Genomic DNA, 20,845 nt, shown 5'->3' with positions numbered 1-20,845 from the left:
GCAACCAAAGTCATTAGCTTAGTCAAATTTTTCCATGACAGATTCCTCCAACTCCCAACGATGTCTTTCCTCCATGGTCTCTTAGTAGAATTCAGTCTACACTGCATTTTATTCTATTCACTCAACAGAGTTTTAGTGAACCCTGCCATATGCCAAGTACTTTGGCAGGTCTGGGAATGCAGTGAACAGAACGGACCTGCTCCTGCTCCTCGGGCGCATGCATGTTAGGGGACTGGCTTCCTCAATGGTTTCACTGCTGTGTTCCCAGCCTTCACTGTGCACCGAACACAGGAGGCACTCTCGTTTGTCCCAGGAACGCATGTCACTTTGAAATCTGTGTGCCATGTATTTCTTGCGCATACATGAGCATACATCACTACTCACTACCACCATCAGTGTGCCTAGCACAGCCGTGGGCAAACTACGGCCCGCAGGCCGGATCCGGCCCGTTTGAAATGAATAAAACTAAAAAAAAAAAAAGACCGTACCCTTTTATGTAATGATGTTTACTTTGAATTTATATTAGTTCACACAAACACTCCATTCATGCTTTTGTTCCGGCCCTCCGGTCCAGTTTAAGAACCCATTGTGGCCCTCAAGTCAAAAAGTTTGCCCACCCCTGGCCTAGCATGTGACTCAGAAAACAGTGACTGAACAGAAGTATTAATGAGAAATCCTTATGAAAATAGGATGTGCTTTCTCATTTCCACAATTCTGCCCAATACCAGTGAGTTTCTCGGTTCTAGTCCAAGTGAAATGCAGTAAGAGGTTCTCAGTAGATTGGTTCAAAAGTGAAAGGCAAAACATTTTTTATTTTTTCAAGAATTGGTAGGAGAACCTACCTGAAAGTATTTTAATGTATATCTTGCCCTGTAATTGTTCCAAAATATATTGAATGTTGAAATATATCTAAAGACTCTTATCTAAGGTGAATATCTAGAATGGCTACTCATTTGGCCTTTACCTTTGAGATTTGAAAGCCGAGGAAGTTCAAGAACTTGTCCTGTGCTCGGAGATGTGGGAACAGGAAGAAGTAATTATTTTCATTCCTAGGAGTTCCGGGAGCAGCAAGGGCCTCCGTATTTCTTTAGCACAGAAGTAGGTTCCTCAACTGAAGTAATCTCTGTGGTTTGATCCTGATGCCCAAGGGTGGCTTTTGGCCATCAAGCTGATTGAAAAAGAAAATTCTTGTCCTCTGTCCTTTGGATCTCCTTGAGAGAAACAAATGAATAAGACAAAGTTTACAGGTCTCAACAGCTCATAGGAGGTTGGCTTGAAATGACAGCACATTGTTAATAGCAGCAGAGGGCCACAGACTCCAAGAAGTGCTTTAGTTTGCACAAGGGTCATCAGGCCGATTTATTCCTGCTTCAGCTGAACAAAGGAGAGAATTAGGTGACTTAGTATTCTGATTCTCGTTTTAAAATAACCACTATAAAATCAACATTCAGTGAGTTCTAAACTCCAGTGTAGACTATAAAGAAGGCTTGGAGCCAGGAAAAGAAATACGAGTTTCTGGAAAACAATCAGATTTTCCTAGTGCAGTGGTTCTCAACCTTGGCTGCACATTAGAATCACCTGGGAATCTTTTTAAATCCTGATTTTCTGGGCTTCATCCTCCGGAAATTCTGTTTCTTTGTTACTAATGTTGTGGCCCCACCCCATAACAAAGAAACAGAATTTCCGGAGGATGAGGCCCAGAAATCAGAATTTTAAAAAGATTCCCAGGTGATTCTAATGTGCAGCCAAGGTTGAGAACCACTGTCCTAGAGGATGGAGAAACTCCAATAATTCATGAATCTAAGCAAATCAAGAACTCGAAAGGAAGGAAAAGTGACCATAGCATCCGTCCCCCGGGCTACACTGGGGTGTGTGCATTTCTCAGCCTGTGACAAGATGTGAAGCCATTCATTTCCAAAGGAAAGGCCAACTGTCTCTTAGCACCTGCTTTCCATTGATTTTCCCCACTTCACAGAGTTCATTCTCCTCTGGTAACCCCTCTAGAAGCTTAAAGCTTCCCTTGATTCCCATCACTGCCCAGAAAGCATTTCTCTCCCACACAGTCCTTCTCTTTCTCTAAGCCCCCGTGGCTCACGCTTTCTCCCAGGGCCCTTCCAGCCCATTTCCCATTGTCCCCTCCTTCCAGCCAGCTCCGTGGTCTTAGTTAAAACAAGGGAGGTCTGCTGACTACACTCAAACTCTTGCCACATGGTGAGGTTCCAGCTTTACAGATGATGCGATCCCCAAATGTAAACAACATAACCACAAAGTCTTTTCTTTTAGCTTCTTATCTGGGCTGGTCTGAGCAGTGCAGTTGCTGCTTGGACTAATGGTCTGAGCTTTATTGACACGCGGTAGAAGATAAAGTATCTTGGCAAGGGCAGCAATACATTTTTCCTCTAAATTTTAAAAGGATGGAGAGGAAGGTTTCCCACTGAGCTCCTCTGACTGCCTCTCATTCTTTTCCTGTATCTTTGAACAAGAAACAAGACCACTTTAGTTTTGATCTGGGAACTATGAGTTTGAGGGTATGGAGGGGCAGTAGTATATGAGCTTGTCTTGGACCCCAGAAGTGGAAGAATTATCTTCTGTCACACCCATAGAACCATACCGATCTTGGCAACCTGACTCATTCTCTGTTGCCGTGCTGATGGCATTGACTCTAAAAAATTGGTTCTTTCTAACCTATTGATCCAAATGTGCTTCCTAGATGTTAGACAGAAATGAGTATAGCCTGCTTGGGGAGGGGAGCTTTGTCAGCATTTGTCATACACCAGGGAACAGCTGCAGCTGAGACAGGTGAACCCTGGACTCTGCCAGCGATCAGCATCTGGGTTCTGTATCCAGACCCACAAAAGGCCCCCAGGTCCTGATACTCCTCCTCCAGTGTAATGGAATTTGGTAGTCTAACTTTATGGGGTTTCACTTTTGTCAGAGAGAAAAGGGGATTTTTGACAGGCCACCAGATTTATCCTTAACATCCCCATACGGAGCTTCAGGGCACCTGACCAGTGTTAAGGAAACCTTTACTTGGTATATCTGGGTTGCCTTTAAGTGAAGTCCAGAGCTGTTCTTTACACTATCTCAGATCTTCCTTCTTGTCTGTGCTGACAAACAGCCAGAGTCAGTCCCCATTGAAATTTGAAAGGTGACTCACAGAATACCCAGTCCCTGATTGGAAAGACCGGTGGCCAAAACCATAAATGGCTAGAGAGTAGCTAGCACTGTCTAATCATCTGTCAGGGTTGGGGAACTTGTTGCCCAGATGTTCTCCTGTCCCTCGGGCTGACTAGTGAGGAGTATTTCCCTTACTGTGAAGCTCTGGCCAGAGAAACGAGTGTAAACTACGTCTCTGAGTGGTTTTCAGGATGGGCCAGATCTCATTCCTTTAGTCCTTTAGTGTCAGGCACGTATGAAATAAGTACTGCACCAGATGACCTCCCGGGACTTGTGATCCCTGCTCATCCTTCACTCTCATTCCCTCTCCCCACCTCCCGCCCATTACTGTTTGCATCATCCCATCCCCACATTAGAGCGTGATAAGCAAGCATGTGCTTATCAGGAGTCCTGGAGGCTGCTGATCTTCATGTGGCGTTTCTGGCTTCCTGCCACAAAGCAGGATTTAGTCTGATACCCAGATTGAAGGAGGTGGGCCCTTGGGAGCTGACTTTTCAACATTGTTTAAGGACTGAGGGGTGAGGGTCGGGAGCGGGGAGGGGGGAGGGGGGAGGACTGCCATAGCCAGAGGACAAATCGGTGCCCATGACTCCTAGAGCCATGGAGGTTGTGAATGTCTGTGCAATGGGGTCTGGAGCCTCAACTGTTAATTACTTCTCTCCAATTTCTCTCATCTTGTCTCACCTAAGGTGGGTCATTTGTCATAGCCTCTTGAGGGTTTGTCCCCAAAGCAAGTTCCTGTATTTAGAAGTAAGTTGATAGTTTGCTTGTGAATCCCTCTCAGCAATAACTATAAAAGGTAAATTTGTGATATGTGAGAGACTTGTTTGCTTCTTTCCTGATCTGGAACATTTCTAGAAAAGAGTTCACTTAGCCCTGCCAGCGTGACTCCTTGGTTGAGCATCAACCTATGAACCAGGAGGTCACAGTTCGATTCCCAGTCGGGCATATGCCTGGATTGCAGGCTCAACCCCTAGTGGGGGACGTGCAGGAGGCAGCCAATCAGTGATTCTCATCGATATTTCTTTCTCTCTCTCCCTCTCCCTTCCTCTCTGATATCAATAAAAATATATTTAAAAAAGAAAAGAGTACACTTATATTTTTTATTTGAGACACCCGTCAAAAAACGTAGCACAACCTTTAAGCATCTGATTTACTGACCTTATTACCCCCTTCTTGCAAGAGTACTTTCTCTGGCCCTTCTGCCCCATTCCCTGCAATTATAAATCATGATTTTAGGAGAGAGACTGTTGTAAGGCCCCTGTATACCAAGGCTCCCCTCATCTAATGCACTGAAATTAATGCTCATTCCTCCTCTACTCTGGGTGTACCCCCACTCACACCATCTGACCTTTGGGAAAAGAAAAAATCAACAGATTGATTTCAGCCACAATTGTCTTATCACAACTGCTTTCCTTTAAGTGTGAATACCAAATCATATTTAACCTATGACCTCTAGGAAGGACTGAAGCCATCGCTTCTTTTCTGGGAATGCGAAAACCTCTGTGGGAAAGGATGAAGGCGCCACGCTCCATCCCCTGATTTGAAGGAAAAGGATTGATTAGGAGCAAAGGGAAAAGACTGGTATTGCCATCTCCATGGATAGTCAGCAGTGAAGCTGGTGGAGGGAAGAGGACATGAATTTCTTCAGAGCTCCTGCCAGATGTACATGTGCAAGGAAGAGATTATCTCAAGGCCGAGCAACCATGTTCTAGAGGACTAGTTTAGAGATTCATATACAACACTGGGCTCTTTTTTTAGAAGGTTCCTCAGTTAGACTAGAGATTTAAGGAACCCTGGCCAATTCTGACATTTGGAGTTGAGTTAGGCAGGGCATAGGAGGTTCTTCATGCAGCAGCTGTGGGGCAGTCTCGTGCCTCAAACCAGAGCCAGTTCATCTCCGACAGACACCGGTTCACCCTCAGGACATTGCAGGGCCATTCTGGCAGTGTGCCCGGGCACGTTTGTTCAGCACCACAGCACCGGGAAATCTTTCATAGCAGGGTTCTCTGTGTGTCGGTATGCTGAGAACACATGCTATTCTAGAGCCTGTCCTGGGGAAGGCCTTTCGAATAAATACCCAAGGCGCATGGTCGAGCAGTACCAAATCCAGGACTTCTTATGACTCGATTTGTGTACATGCGTACATGCAGTGGGCCCCTACTCAATTTTTACTTCTTTTTCCTTTTTTAAATCTCCTATCAGGCTAATCAGAAAAATAAACATTGTATCACCCTGAATTCACTTTTGAATATTACTTTCTAACTCACACTCTTCATCTGGTCTCAAAGGCAGATGAAGTTCATTCCTATTTATTGATTAAAACCTGAGGAGGCTTAAAGGGAGAAACACCATATTGACTAAAATTCCAGTTGCGGATTCTCTACTTCGTGTCCTTTTCAAAAGCCCTGACAACCTTTTCTTGAAGTCCCAGATGCAGGTCCTTGGTAATAATAACAACACTTACCATTTATAAGATTGCATCATGCCAGGCATTTTCTGTACATCTTTTTTTTTTTTTTTTTCCAATCTCTCCAATTATTTGAATGTTGGTGCTCTTTTTAAACTGAGATCTGGAAAAGTTGTGGTGCAGTGACATCAGGACTCAAACCCAGGTCTTTCAAATTCTGAAATCGACGTCCTTCGTCTTCCATGGCCCTACCCTATCTAACACCGTGTAGACCAGTGAACAAAGAGACTGGAGGCTTTCTTTCACCTTCAGCTCAAACCCTGGCCATAGCTGAGCTGCCCCTGGGAAAACAGTAGCTTTGGAAAGATGCAGGCTGTTGAAAGGAGACGCTCTTTCTTTGAGGAATGGAAATAAACTGTTTAATGGTGATTTGCATAAGGTAGAAAGAAATCATGTAACTGTGTGTTCAAGATTCCCCTCTGCCCTACTTTCTACACCTTATTGCACCTTTAAACATTGTTTTTATTTAGATGAATTCATAGTGTTCTCGCCCTACCCAGTTTTGCTCAGTGGATAGAGCGTCGGACTGCGGACTAAAGGGTCCCAGGTTCGATTCCAGTCAAGGGCACATGCCTGGGTTGCAGGCTCGATCCCCAGTAGGGGGCATACAGGAGTTAGCCAATCAGTGATTCTCTCTCAACATTGATATTTCTATCTCTCCCTCTCCCTTCCTCTCTGAAATAAAAATGCATTTTTAAAAAAGAGAAAAAAGAAACTGCATTCTTAAAAAAAAAAAAGAGTATTCTCCAATGTTATCCTCCCTCCCCAGTCCCTTCAGTTCCCCATTGCTGTGCGAGACTGTGATTTCCATGGTGACAGGACCACCAGTTGAGCTTGACTCTCGCTGGTTTATCTGGTCAGAGGACAGTTGGGGGCTGTGCTTCCAGGTGAGCTGAGCTCTGAATGGGGCTTTCCAGGGAGTTGCCTTAAAGCAGTGATGTGAGCGGTGCTACATGGCTGTAAGGAAAGCACACTAAGCTTCATGCAGAAAAGCCCACGCTTGCCCCTGTTATTTCTTGAAAGAGTCCTAGCCCTCTCCTCCCCTCTGCTACCCCAAGTTCTCAAATTTGTGGTAGGAGTCACCCATTCCCAGCCTAACCATCTCCTTTCCTCCCTGTACTTAGCTTGCTTCAGGCCATAGAAGGGACTTTGTTTCTCCCTGTATTTTGTTATTCTTGATAACAAATTGTTTCTCCTCTCATTCTCTTTTCTCCCCTCTTTCTCTCCCCCCCGCCCAGAGAGTTTTCAACGTCCTTTATCCCATGCCTGCTGACCAGCGGAGACATGTCAGCATCAACTCTGCCCGCTGGCTGCCTGAGCCTGGGCTCGGCCTGGCCTATGGTACCAACAAGGGAGACCTGGTGATCTGCCGACCAGAGTGAGTGGTTCAGGGGCTGGTGGGGTGGATGTGGAGGGGTCATCTGGGCTGGGGGCTGGAATAATCAGCATTCACCTATGGATCTAGCTGGTGAGGGGAGGGGTCTTTTAGAGGAGAAGTCTAAATTCTGCTAGAGCCTACCTCGTTCTCATTGTCACTCCTTAAAAGGTCCTTTTCACTCAACAGATGGTAGGGTTAGCTCTCCATTTCAGAAATCTTCAAAAGACTGGTTTAGTTATTTTGTCTCTTAAATCTAAAGCAGTATGTTTTGTTTGTTTTCCCTTGTTCTCCAGTTCTCTAGTGATAATAAAAGTTTCTCTGCGGTCAAAAGCATAGATATCAAATATTCTTTTCTAAAACCTTTTTGAAATAGTCAATAGGTAATCTTAGGTATGTGTAAAATGCCTTAGAAATGAACTTAAGAAATAAAGTTGGGAATAAGGTGTTGTTAAAGCCCTAATTTTTAATATATTTTTATTGATTTTAGAGAGGAAGAGAGAAGGAGAGAGAAAGAGAAACATCAGTGATAAAAGAGAATCACTGATTGACTACCTCCCACACCCCCACACTGGAGATTGAACCTGAGACCCTTCAGTCCACATGCTGACGCTCTTTCCACTGAGCCAAACCGGCTAGGGCTAAAGCCCTAATTTGTCAAGCCACTGATCTCTAACCACCTGGCTCTGTCTGTGTCCTGCCTGTTTTCTTTCTGCTGGAGGCTCTGGCTCATAATAGAAAAGGCAGATTGAAAAGTGCCATTTAAAAATTGAAATGGCCCTGGCCTGTGTTCTCAGTGGTTGGAGCATCATCCCACACACTGAAGGGTCTCAGGTTTGATTCCTGGTCGAGAGCATGTTCCTGGGTTGCAGGTTCCATCCCTGGTACGGGTCGGGGCACATGTGGGAGGCAACCAATCAATATGTCTCTCTCACATTGATGTTTCTCTCTCTCTCTGTCCTACCCCCTCCTCCCTCCCTCCCTTCCACTCTCTCTAAAAATCAATGGAAAAAATATCCTCGGGTGAGGATTAACAACAAAAATCGAAATGATTATTATCTGGTCTTAAAATGGGGGGTAGGAGGGGACACCAACCAAAGCATTTCTGTGTTCAGTCCTGATGGTACTCCTTCCCCTTCCTCTGGCTGTTTGGAGGAGAGAGGTCTATTTAAGCAGGACCCTGGGAGTCAGCCAGGTCTGTCATCAATTTTCATACCCATCCAGGTGTGGAGTGTGAAGCTCTGTGCTTCAGTGCAGATCAAGCTGACTGCGGTGTGGGCCGCTGCAGGTTCCAGCTGACTAAATGCCACTCCTGCTCCAGGCCGTCCTAATGCTGCCCTTCACTAAGTATAGAGTCTCCATAAGTGTTCTACAGATCGCAGAGCACATGGGACTGTCTGCTAGGGTCTCTGGGAGTGTCCATGATGTCTTTTGCTAGGGCCCTTGATGATTTTTCCAGGGTCTGTATTTGGGTCAGTTCTTATAGCCTGGTGATTGAGCCCTTAATTGAGCTAGATTGTTGGTCCAGAAGAAAGAAAACTTGGTTCTAAGGGCAGCTCATTCCATTTGGAATTTTCAGGGCCCCTCTGAAGGAGAGCTGCTGCCCAGCCAGCATGGCTCAGTGGTTGAGCATTGACCTGTGAACCAGGAGGTCACGGTTCGATTCCTGGTCAGGGCACATGCCTGGGTTGCAGACCTCCTCCCTAGTAGGGGGCATGCAGGAAGCAGCCAGTTGATGATTCTCCTTCTCCCTTCCTCTCTAAAATCAATAAAAATATACTTAAAGAAAAAAGAAAGAGAGAGGCTGCTGTCTGACCCTGACCTGGTCAAGCTGCTCTTGGAGCTGGCAGACTTCTTGGTCTGCAGGCCGTGCTCCCCTCGGGCTCTGTGTCCAGAGAGCCCCTTCCACGAGCCCCTGTGCCTTTCCGGAGCCCAGCCTGCCTGTCAGGACTGTGCCACCGTCAGCCTAGGTGTTGGGTCTGTTTCTTTCTGCTCTCACCTTGGCTGCCCATAGTCCCAGGATCTGTCTGCCCTGAAATATTTATTTTTCCCAAAGTACATGAGTCTGATTATCTTATATCTTCCTCTTTTCTTTGGAATTCATAGGCATGTTTTTCAAAACGGCCCAGAATTCTGGACCTTAATTTTACTCTTATGAACACGGTAGTTACAGGCCTTTCTTTCCCTCTTTCTCCAAGACATTCTTCCTCAGCATTGTTGTCTTCTCTATGGATCCTCCACTAACCTTCCTCCCAGCCAGACTCCCAGCCCCCACCCCTTGTAGACGTGATCTGCTCTTACAGAGACAGAATCTCTACCTCCAGTTAGTCGTGGCCCCCGAGGACTTTGATGTCTGAAACCCCAGCCCACGTACTTGGTGTGAGTCATAGACACCTCAGGGAAGCATGAAGCTGGCTTTGGCCTATCTTTCCTCACCATATGTCGTCTTTGGCAGCCAGAGCCTCAGCAGGCCAAAGCCATCTTGGACTGCTTGGGGAGCTCTCTTACCACCAGGAACTGAAGCCTCTTTTATGAGCAGGGTGGCACCAGCATTTGACACAGGAAACAGCATCCCATCACAAATGAAGTCATGTTGGACTGAGAGAGCTACGTTAGCCGGCCTATTTCAGTGTTGCTGTTTTTCCTGATTTCTTGGGTCGTGTTGGCATATGCCCCAAACCTTAGGGCTGGACATTAGGGTACATGTATATTAATATGGACGGACTTTGTCCTAAGTCACTCAAAGCTTCTCCAGTTCTAAGTCTGTGTGGTTGGTTTGCTTCAGGCAGGGAAGACTGAACAGTATTCAGATAAGGTTGAGTGAAGGCTCACCCAAGGCCTCCCAAAAGATCAATGAAGGAATTGGGCTTCCCAACTTTCCAGTCCAGAGCTCTTATCCTGTAGCTGGTTTTTAACCTTTTTTCAATAAAAAATTCCTTTAAAATTCTGATAAGCCCTGGCCGGTATGTCTAAATGGTTAGAGTGTTGGCCTATTCATCGAAGGGTTGCAGGTTCTATCCCCATAACCAGTTGGGGTGTGTGCGGGAGGCAATCAGTTAATGTGTCTCTCTTGCATCATTGTTTCTCTCTCTCTCTTGCTCTCCCTTTCTCTCCCCCCCCCACCCCACTCTCTCTGAAAATCAATGGAAAAAATATCCTCAGATAAGGATTAACAAAAAAAATTTTTTTTACTTAATAAATAAAATAAAATTCTGATTAAAGCCATGCACTCTCTTCCACAGAAAAACATACTAAAAGAACACTCATGTAACTTTGTAACTCTCTTAAGACCTCAGGGAAAGAATGCAGCTCTGGATGGGGTTGATGATAAGCATGTCGTGTGAGTGATGCGGAGAGGGCAGTCTCTCTGTGTTGTCACTGTGGCTGGTCTCTGGCCTAGAATGAGGAGAACAAACACAAATGAGAATGTAGGAGCTCAGGGCTGTCGTCTCTTTACAAGGTTGCTGCCTGTCCTTGTGTGATGCAGCTCCCTGGCACACCCGTTCCCAAGGGCACAGGATCCAGCCAGCCAGCTGGGCTAAGATTACAGCCCTCCCTCCAAAACAGGTGGTTTCTGCCTTTGTCCCAGGCACAGGCAGCTGCACCTCATTTTGTGCTCTCAAGTATACTCTTGATTTCTCCTTCATTGTCTTAGCCTCAGTGCTCTCTCCAAGCACAAAGACAGGGGTCACAAGCTCCTTGGGCATCTCTTGGTGGTACTGACACTCCCCCTGACAGTAGAAGAAGACCTAAGGAAACACTCCATCTCTCTAGGGGAAGAAATTCTTAGGACCAGTGAGGAGACAAATAACTGACCCTTCAGCCCCTGTACAAAGCCATTACGGTGGCTGGTCGCCAAGGCGGCGAGGTGCTCCTTTCTCCTTGGCTTTGCTCCCCCACTGCCACTCCTCCAAGCTGCTGCTCTGCCTCTGGCTGACTGCCAGCCCAGCCAACACCCCCACCAATAACCACAGTGGGTGTGAAATACCAGATTGATGTGAGGGGGTGCTTGCTCACTTCCGGCTTCATAGATCAGCCCTACAAATGGGAGAGAGGTGTTTCTGGGAAGACCACTTCTCAGAGTCAGCTCAGAAGGCAGAATTCACAGAAAAAAGTAGGCTCGGGCTGTGGGGCATCTGGCCTTTGGCTGAGTGTGGGGCTCCTGACAGGGTCCCAGCTCTGTCCCCTGAGAGGGTGCTGCCACTGTAAACAGTGATTACAATCAAGCATCATTGACCACAGAGGGGAAAGGCACGCCTCTGAATCAAAAGGGAAGCCACAACAACTGTCTTTCAGGCTGCCTGTCCCACAAGAGCCAGGTGCCAACTCTTTCCCACATCATGGGGATAGCAGGGATGAATGCCGGTCTCCTCAAAACAGTCCTTTTCTCCAAGGAGACAGCCATGCAACCAGTAGATGAAAGAAGAGTGTTCTCAAAGGGAATATTCCCTAGAAGTTGGGAAGTTCAGAGCCAGAGTTCTTTGTGGAGCATTGTCACCACTGAGGAGGCCAGGCGGGCTCCTGGCTGTGTTCAGAGCACAGCTTACAGACGCTGCTGAAAGAAGCCGGGTGTTAAGTGGAAGTCCATCTGAAAAGGCTGATCTGACTGGCCTTGCCATTCGTCTCCATCCCTTTGTGTGTTTGCCAAGCCCCCAGGAAGAACCTGGAGCAAATAGTGACTCGTTCATCCTCATTAAGCCCCAGGGAGACGGAGGTGGTTAGGCCCATTGGCATTGAAGACTGAGTTTCTGTGGCCAGAGATGTTCCTTCAACTCTGTTCCTTGGTACCTGGAATTTTCAAATCCTTGAGCTTGTTGTAGTTGAGCTTTTCCGACCACAGAAAGGAGCCATATCAAGATTAGAAATAGACCTGTTGATGGGGAACAGAAAGGCTTGGGGGGAGGGGGGAGGGTGCAGCAGTGCATCTGATGCAGTCTATCATCCTGTTCTGTTTCAGTGGCCAGAGTCCCCAGCTCTGAGCCAGATGGGTGGGAAGAGTTTAAGGGGGACCCTTTGACCATCAGCATCACGCTGACAGTCCCAGCTCCGAGTGGGCCTTCAGTGGTCTCTTTCCTGTGATGGAAAGGAAGGTTCTGGTACATGGTTTGGCATGAACAATTTGTTGTCAGTAACCAGCCCTGGCTAGCAGGAATTACAGAGGAAGGATTGGCAGGGACCCACATGGTATTGCCACCTGTCAATAAATCCTGACAAGTTTGCAAATCAGAGGCTCCCTGGCAGCTGGCAGTGATGGCTTTGTTTTGGAAGGCCTCTGCTGTTGACTTGTGGCATTTGCCTTTTCCCTAATACAAGATCTGCCCCCCTCACCGTCACTCACCCATGCCCGTGGTTCTCAGACAACCCCACCAAGCAGCTGAGTGTTTGGAAGAGGGAGGAGATGCTCCATTTTAAAGGGGTTCCCAGGCCCTCTGGGAGTTGTCGGGAGGATTACATAGAGCAGGGAAAGGAAGAGCACTTTTTGGCAGGCTGGGGCTCTTTCCCTCCAAAATCACGAGTGTGCCCTCAGGTGAACCCTGTCCCCAGAATCTTAGCAATCCTTTAAAGCAGTGGTTCTCAACCTTCTGTCCCTTTAAATACAGTTCTTCATGTTGTGACCCAACCATAAAATTATTTTCGTTGCTACTTCATAACTGTAATGTTGCTACTGTTATGAATCGTAATGTAAATATCTGATATGCAGGATGGTCTTAGGTGACCCCTGTGAAAGGGTCGTTTGACCGCCAAAGGGGTCGCGACCCACAGGTTGAGAACCGCTGCTCTAAAGCAAGGGTGGGGAACATCCAGCCCTCGAGCTGTATAAGGCCTGAGAAATCATTTGGTCTGGCCCTGGCAAGGCATTAAGGGTGAGTTAATTAAATATAGCAGCTAATTTTTAAGTTGACAATTGTATGGCCTGTGAATGATACTATAAATATCCAAATGGCCCTTGGCAGAAAAAAGGTTCCCTACCCCTGCTCTAAAGACAGGCTTGGGGGCTCAGTGCCAGGCCAGTTTCCTTTCACTGTAGAGCACAGCCTCCAACATACATTCCCTCCTCATCCAAGTCCTGTCACATCCCATATCAGGGATTGTCTAGTCCTCTTGTTTAAGAAGGAAGCATCTACATCACCCTTCACAGTCTCACCTCCTGGCCGACCCTCAGAACCTGCTGCTCCCCTTCACAATCTCACCTCCTGGCTGATCCTCAGAACCTGCTGACTAATTTGTTTCCTCTTCATGGAAGAAGTTCTGTCGTTAGAGGAAGTTGACCTGGGCCCATAGGTTAAAAAGCTGGCTTTCATTGGAGATTGTCATCGTCTGCGCAGGCCTCCTTAAGAGAGTACATGGGCTGGATGGCTTAATCAATGACTGTTCCTCCTCGCAGCCTGGAGGCCGAAGCCAGCGTGGCCCATTCTGGTGAGAACCCTTCCTGAGTTGCAGAGGGTCATGTTCTCACTCTGTCTTCACATGGTGAGAAGGCCACAGTCCTGTTGTGTTAGGGTCTCACATTTATGACCTTAACTAGAGGCCCGGTGCACAAATTCGTGCACAGGTGGGATCCACCTGGCTGAGGGGAGGGGCCACGGGCGGTTGGCGACTGACCCCACCCCCTTGCTGAACTCCCCTTTGAACTCCCAGTTGAGGGGATGATTTGTATATTAGACTTTTTTAAAAAAATACATTTTTATTGATTTCAGAAAGGAAGGGAGAGGGAGAGAGAGGTGGAAACATCAATAATGAGAGAATATCCGATTGGCTGCCTCCCACACCCCCCCCACTGGGGATCGAGCCTGCAACCCAGGCATGTGCCCTTGACCGGAATCGAACCCGGGACCCTTCAGTCCGCAGGCTGACACTCTATCCACTGAGCCAAACCAGCTAGGGCAGCATATTAGACTTTTATTATATAGGATTACCTCCTGAAGACCCTGTCTCCAGACATAACCACATTGGGGGACCAGCTTCAACATGCAGTTCAGTCCCTAGCACTAGCAGAGCTCTTCATGCACATGGGCACGTCCTGCCCCATCTGGGATCAGAACTGGCTGTTGTGTGTAGCGTAGGATCTCTACAGGGATGCCAGACTTCTAATCAAAGGTACCTCCTTCCCAACTTCTGTCCCTCTGCTTTCACCACCCGCATCACACCTCACTCTCAGCCACAGTGACGGTATTACCTAGACCCGTGGTCGGCAAATTGCGGCTCGAGAGCCACATGCGGCTCTTTGGCCCCTTGAGTGTGGCTCTTCCACAAAATACCACGTGAGGGCGCGCACGTACAGTGCGATTGAAACTTCATGGCCAATGCGCAGAAGTCGGTATTTTGTGGAAGAGCCACACTCAAGGGGCCAAAGAGCCGCATGTGGCTCTCGAGCCGCAGTTTGCCGACCACGGGTCTAGGTAATACCTTCCAGGGAGGAATCAGAAAGCAAAGCAGCCCTAGCCGGTTGCTTAGTGGTTAGAGTATTGGCCTATGGACTGAAGGGTCTGGGGTTCAATTCCAGTCAAGGCTTGTACCTTGGTTGCAGGCTCGATCCCTGGCCCTGGTTGGTGCGTGTGTGGGGGGCAACCAATAGAAACATCACATTGATGTTTCTCTTTGTCTCTCCCCCTCCCTTCCACTCTCTCTAAGAATTAATGGGAAAAATATCCTTGGGTGAGGATTGACAAAAAGAAAAGAAAGAAAGCAGAGCAAAGCAGTCTCTTTTTTTTTTTTTTCCGATGTAAAAGCATAAGAGTCTTTATTCGAGCTAGCTCGGCTCCCCCACCTTGCCGACACAGCGACAGGAAGCAGAGAGAGGCAAAGCAGTCTTGTGTGCAAGTCAATATAGAAGGATGAGAGGCCACCGCTTCCCTCTGGCAGCTGTGCCACTAGCAGTCCAGCCATCACCACCTGAGTTTCTCTCCTTCCTTCCCCATGAGAAGTTCGTGAGCAGCCTCGTGTCTCCTTCAGCTTGAGGAGCATCTTTCCCACTGCTTGTCCATCCTGCCCTGGCCCAGGAGGCTGTAGGTCCAGAATAGAAAGAAATGGGGGCTCTTACAGCTCAGTGGGGGCTTTTGTCTGCTTAGACTTCTGAGCTCCAGGCAAGTGGAGAACGCCAGGAGCCCTGTGCTCCTTCCCTGCCGCATGGCAGTGGGCACCTGCCCTCTGTGTGTGGAGCTTGTTTCTGAGCACGAAGCAGGACCTGTAGGCAGGGCAGTCGTGGCACCCTGTCTTTCCAGGGCCTCTCCAGCCTCCCATTTGCCATCTTAGCTCCTTTCTCTGTGTCTGAAGAGCACTCAGAACCCAGTGCCTGCGTCTGCTGTGGCCATTTTTTTACCTGTCTCTCAGCCCCAAGGTGGAGCCAGTCAGTCAGGCTTTGTCTGCGGGAAGAAGAGGCTAAAACCAGCTCTGCAGGCATTTGCCTGAAGTGCTCCACGCTGAGCGCTGAGCGTCCCAGTGGAGTGCCTCTCAGCCCCGCCCAGGAGTGAGGACGGAGGGTTCCTGGGCCACAGTTTACGAAGCTTGGGAATTGTGAAAAGTTCTGGCCAGTCCCTCTCTAACGCCTTCCACCTTCTCCTCTGTCCTTCCCCACTGACTTTCAGGGCCTCGAACTCAGGCATTGAGTACTACTGGGACCAGCTGAACGAGACTGTCTTCACGGTCCACTCCAGCAGCCGGAGCAGTGAGAGGCCCGGGTGAGTGTTTGAAGGAGGAGGGTGCAGCGGACTGAGGTCTGCCCCTGCCTCCTGCTTCTAATGGGCTCCCGAGCGATGCCCTCAGACTATACCCAGGGCTCTCTGGGTACCACTCCTCAATCAGAGCGGCTCCTCTTTGATGTGCTTCATGCATTGAGCCTTTGCACGCGATTTCATTCAAGAAAATGGTGTTGCCCTAGCTGGTTTGGCTCAGTGGATTGAAGGGTCCCAGGTTCGAGTCCAGTTGGGCACATGCCTGGGTTGCAAGCTTGATCCCCAGTAGCGGGTGTGCAGGAGGCAGCCGATCAATGGTTCTCTCTCGTCATTGATGTTTCTATCTATCTCTCCTTCTCCCTTCCTCTCTGAAATCAATAAAAATATATTGATGTCCATGTCTAAGAAAGAACAAAACCTCTGCTCTTAGGGTCTTGGTGTAGAACAAGCTAGGACACCTTCTGGTCCTCTCCCATCCTGTGGTGAGGGGAGAAGCCAGGGCACTGGAGAGGGAGCCTGTCCCTAGGATGCGTGCTCATGTCCTCAGGGAGAATCTGTCAGTGATCTCCCAGGTGACTAGGGCCTCCAGGACCAAGCTGCCCAGAGCTGCAGTCCAGGGTCCATTTAGAGAGTAGAAACCTGGTACTAACCCTCTTATCATTTAACTCACTAATGAAGATGAATATTTTGAGAAAACAAAGGCAAGCACTGTTTCCTAGAGAGCCCAGCTGCAGAAATCGTCCCCAGAAACAGCTAGAAATATTAGTGACCCTCTCAGAAGTCCTGGGCTTCCTCTGCTTCCAGCTAGCCACCCCAAGGCTCAGAGCCTGGAAATGCCCAAGGGGGGAGGGTGCTGGCCTTGGGCCCGGGCCTTTCTCATAGGGCAGCTTTTCAGAAGGCCCTAAAGGGTCCCAGAACAGCTTCATACGAGTCTGGGTACTTTTCCTCCACAGTGGAGATCCAGTGGATGTAAACTGGAACCTTGTCAGCATATAGAAGGAAGGAAATGCTAAAGAGAGAAAGGTCCTTCTACTGCTCACTGTTTGTCCCATGGATCTCAGTTAGGGGCTTCCTGTATCTAAAAAAGTCTTTTACGTTAGCCGTCTCTACCTCATCAGAAAGTCCCCTTTGTTTAAGGGAGTGGCTGAACCAGCTGGGCTTGCAAAATTGGATGGCTCTGTGGCCGCCTTTCCTTGTCTCGGGCATGGACTGATAGGAAGGAGAAGGGTCACAGGCGAGTTCACTGGGTTGGGAGGTAGCTGTGGGCGGGCAGGGCTGCTGCTTAGCCTGCAGCCCTGGTCAAGCCTGTGCCCGAGGCTTGGCATGGAGCCAGCAGAGCTCTGAGGGGCGCTGTCCCAAGCCCTGCCTGATTTCAGTCCACCTTTCTCTCCCTAGAACCAGCAGAGCCACATGGAGGACAGACAGAGACATGGGTCTGATGAATGCAATTGGGTTGCAGCCCCGGAACCCCACCACCTCAGTGACGTCTCAGGGCACCCAGACTCTGGCCCTTCAGCTGCAGAATGCGGAAACACAGACGGAGAGGGAGATACAGGAGCCAGGGACAGCAGCCTCGGGTCCCGGGGAAGGTGAGAGCCATGTGATGCTAGTGGGCAAATATGGCTGGGGGCGGCGAGGGGAGTGGGTGGGACCATCATCAAGGCTCCTGGCTCCTCCACATGGACGGGGGTACTGAGAGAATGCACTCCAGTCAGGATGAGTACCCTTCCCTCTTTGGGGAGTGCCCTCTTGATGGCATTAACCACCTCCTCAGGCAGGAACCTCATCTCCTTCATCTGTCACTGATTCCAGCAAGCGGAGCTGCTCTTCCCGCTTTCCCCCAAGTGCCCTCTCCTCCAAAACTTGGAGGACAGAGGCTGTGCTTGGAGAGAGGGCAGGACGTTGCTGGATGGGAAAGGCTACGAGAGACCTCTTGCTGTCGGCTTCCAGGGCCACCCACAGGGAGCCTGTCCCCCTGCAACTGTGCTCCTCTTACACCCGTGGATCACTGCCATTTGGGTGCAGCCCAGCACACCCTCAGCCCCTTCCTGTCACCTATCTCAGGTGCAGCTCAGCCAGCCTCCCTGGCAGTCTGTGCTGGCCTCACACGTCTAAGAACCAATTAGCACTTCCCAGCGGCAGAGCTTGAGCCACTTTGGAGTCTGTTAGCAGCTGTGTTAAACAGCCTGTTCTCACTCAGTCATCTCCTTACCCCCTACCCCGGCCCCTTGCTGGTCCCAGCTCCACACAAGCCAGCCTCGAAGCAGACACACACTCTCTAGGTCTGTGTTGAGCCTATGGGAGGAGAAGTCGTGATGTGCATCAGGCAAAGAGTAACGAATTTGCCTGTGTCACCCCAGGGAAGCTTTCTATACTCAGTCCCCGCCCCCAGGGCACTGTCCCTCTGGCTGCCATAATCTGAAAAATTTAAAGTTAAGTCCCTTTTTGGTCTATGGCCCAGGCCACACCTACATCTGAGGCCTGTGACTCTTTGTTGGGTGGAAAGCCCCAGGGTGTGGACATAAGCAGCTGGCAGTGCTGGCTGGGCTTCAGGCCTCAGCAAGGAGAGAGTTGCAGGCTCCTCCAGCCACCCCCGCGCTAAAGACAGTTCTAGGCAGCCCCTTGGATCTGATCTCATGGCCGTTTACTGATTTCCACCATGGATCAGCCGCTTGGGCTACAAAGACAAATAAGCCTTTCCTCAGTGAACTTGAACTCTAGAGAGGCAGGAAGATAATGACTTCTTGTGATCAGGACCTCAGAAACTCAAAGGAGGGGCCATGCCCACCCAGCCTATGGGGCTGGGGGAAGGCTGCTGGGGGAGGTGGCTCTGAGCTGAGCTTTCAAGGATGAGTAGGAGTTAGTCAAGCAAAGCGGGTAGGGGAGCGCAGGGAGAGGCATTCCTGGCAGAGGGGACAGCACCTGCAAGTTCAAAAACATCACACTCTACACCAGTGGTTCTCAACCTGTGGGTCGCGACCCCTTTGGCGGTCAAACGACCCTTTCACAGGGGTCGCCTAATACCATCCTGCATATCAGATATTTACATTACGATTCATAACAGTAGCAACATCACAGTTATGAAGCAGCAACGAAAATAATTTTATGGTTGGGTCACAACATGAGGAACTGTATTTAAAGGGCCAGAAGGTTGAGAGCCACTGCTCTATGCAGAGGACCACGAGCAGGTTCGTGTTTGTGGCCTGATCAGCACGTGTTGAGAACTGAGGCTGGATGAGTAGGGAAGGCAGATTCCAGGGACTGGTTGGGGCTGAGGCCTTCATCCTTTCGGTCAAGTGCACAGGGCTCGGGGCCAGGAGCTGCCAGCTTGAGGAGAAGGCATCCTCACCTCCCAGAGAATCCTCTGCTTTTTAGTGTTGTTTTTTTTTTTAATTTAATTTTTCAGTTTAAGTTGACATTCAATATTATATGAGTTTTAGGTGTATAGTGTAGTGGTTAGACATTTATATAAATTACAAAGTGATTCCTCTGCTCTTTTCTTGATTAGCCTCAGCCCATTTCAGACGTTCTCAGTCAGTCATAAGTTCCTTTCTTCTTGTTTGGGCTGGGCTGGAGGCTGGCAAGAGGAAGGGGCTCTTGCTCCCAGTTTCAAGAGGCCAGAACCACATTTCCTCCCTGTCTTGTCCCCACAAAGGGGAGCAGGTGGTGGAGGGTGCGTCCTGCAGAAGCCGGAGTTGCTCCTCAGCAGGAGTGGCATTCGGGAGCTGGCCCCGGGGCACAGTAGGCTTTCAGCTTGTGCGTCTGTCTGGGGCCCTGTAACCTTGACCCGGAGCTCTGGACCTCCAGCTCTCTTAATCCTCTCAGAAAGAGACATGCCTAGAAAGAAGTAAGGGGAGGAGAGCATAGGGGCGGGGGGCGGCCTCCGTCGTCTGGGGCCAGGAGCCCTGTTTGGAGGTGCTGCTCTCATTGACCAGCAACCACTCCTGCTGAGCCAGGCGCCGGGATTCTCCTTCGGTGTAGACTTTTCCCACCCAGCAGGCAGGCACAGCTGCTCTACGCATCAGCACCTCACTCCCAGCATCTGCATCCTCTCTCCATGTAGGCAAACTGGTGGCCCCATCTGCATAACCTCTCTTCTGGGCTCAGCTAGGAGACAGGGCCGGGGGCATGGGAGGAGGGATATCACCTGCACATCCCACCCCACACACCAGGGCCCAGGTTCACAAGTATGGGAGACCACCTCTGCTTCGTAGCAGTCACTGTTCTGTGGTGCCCCTCTCGTTCCGATCAGCTAGCACCGGGTGGCTCCAGGTGGCTCCTCATTTTCTTGTTGTGTAAAAATTTGGTTAAAGTCCATTCAGCTCTTCCTAGGACTTCCAGGAAGAGCCCTCCACAGTGGGAATTTGCAGTGCTCATCCAACTTAGAGCTTCCCTACCCTGTCAGAAAGGGAGGGAGCATTCCCTGGTCTCACTGTTTGCTCCCAGCACTGACCCACTCCTGCCCCGCATACAGCAGGCATCCAGGAAGTGTATGGGAGGGGAGAATGGAGTGGAGGCAAGGCCCTGCCCCTTGCTTGGCTGTGCCACACGACTTGGGGAGCCCGTGGCTCTGCCTCTGACGCTGGGAAAGGTTGTCTGGCCTTTCTTGTGAGGTGAAGATGCTAGACCAGCTGCAGTGACCTGGGCCCTGAGCGGCAGGGAGAGCAATGTGAGATGGGAGGGGCTAGAAGACCAGCAGGCCCACTGAGACCAGGAAGGGCAGCTTCTCCCTTCACTCAGCCTTGCTTCCCCCTTCTGGGCAGTGAACCCCCAGAATTAAATGAGGTCACAGGGCATTATGGGAAGTTGTTGGTCGGGTCCATCCTGGCCTCTGCATCCAGAATGTATCTTAGAATTTGCCAAGGAAAAGATCTCATGTCAACACGAAATCAGTTTCCCATTTTTCAAAGATGGAAAGAAACACTTTGCTCCAGGGAAGGAGACAGCAGGATTGACCCTGTGGCCACCGCTCCTGCCGCTCATCGCTGAGCTCCTGGGCCAGGCTGCCATCTCCCTCGGGCCCCAGTGTGTGCGTTCTCCTCTGGAAGAATGTGCTGGCTGCCTTCCGTGGCGCGTAGCCTTGGCTTAGAGTCCCCAAGAGAGAAGCACAGCTCATAGCTCAAAGCTGTCAGCACCCAGCCCCGAGGAAGC

General features: G+C 49.5%; 1 protein-coding gene across 6 annotated transcripts in view; it reads left to right on the top strand.

Moving 5' to 3' along the window:
- AMBRA1 (autophagy/beclin-1 regulator 1) overlaps nucleotides 1-20,845 on the top strand; it is a 158,778-nt gene that overhangs the window by 133,487 nt on the left and 4,446 nt on the right. For all 6 annotated transcript variants that reach the window (XM_014543353.1, XM_005870778.2, XM_014543352.1 and 3 more), the window contains 3 exons: nucleotides 6,886-7,025; nucleotides 15,608-15,700; nucleotides 17,090-17,283. In XM_014543353.1, coding sequence (XP_014398839.1) covers nucleotides 6,886-7,025; nucleotides 15,608-15,700; nucleotides 17,090-17,283 — 427 coding nt within the window. The remainder of the gene's footprint in view (nucleotides 1-6,885; nucleotides 7,026-15,607; nucleotides 15,701-17,089; nucleotides 17,284-20,845) is intronic.

Source organism: Myotis brandtii, unplaced genomic scaffold (genome assembly GCF_000412655.1).
Source record: "Myotis brandtii unplaced genomic scaffold, ASM41265v1 scaffold324, whole genome shotgun sequence".
In the NCBI taxonomy this organism is placed as follows: Eukaryota; Metazoa; Chordata; class Mammalia; order Chiroptera; family Vespertilionidae; genus Myotis; species Myotis brandtii.
This window is presented reverse-complemented; position numbering and strand designations above follow the sequence as displayed.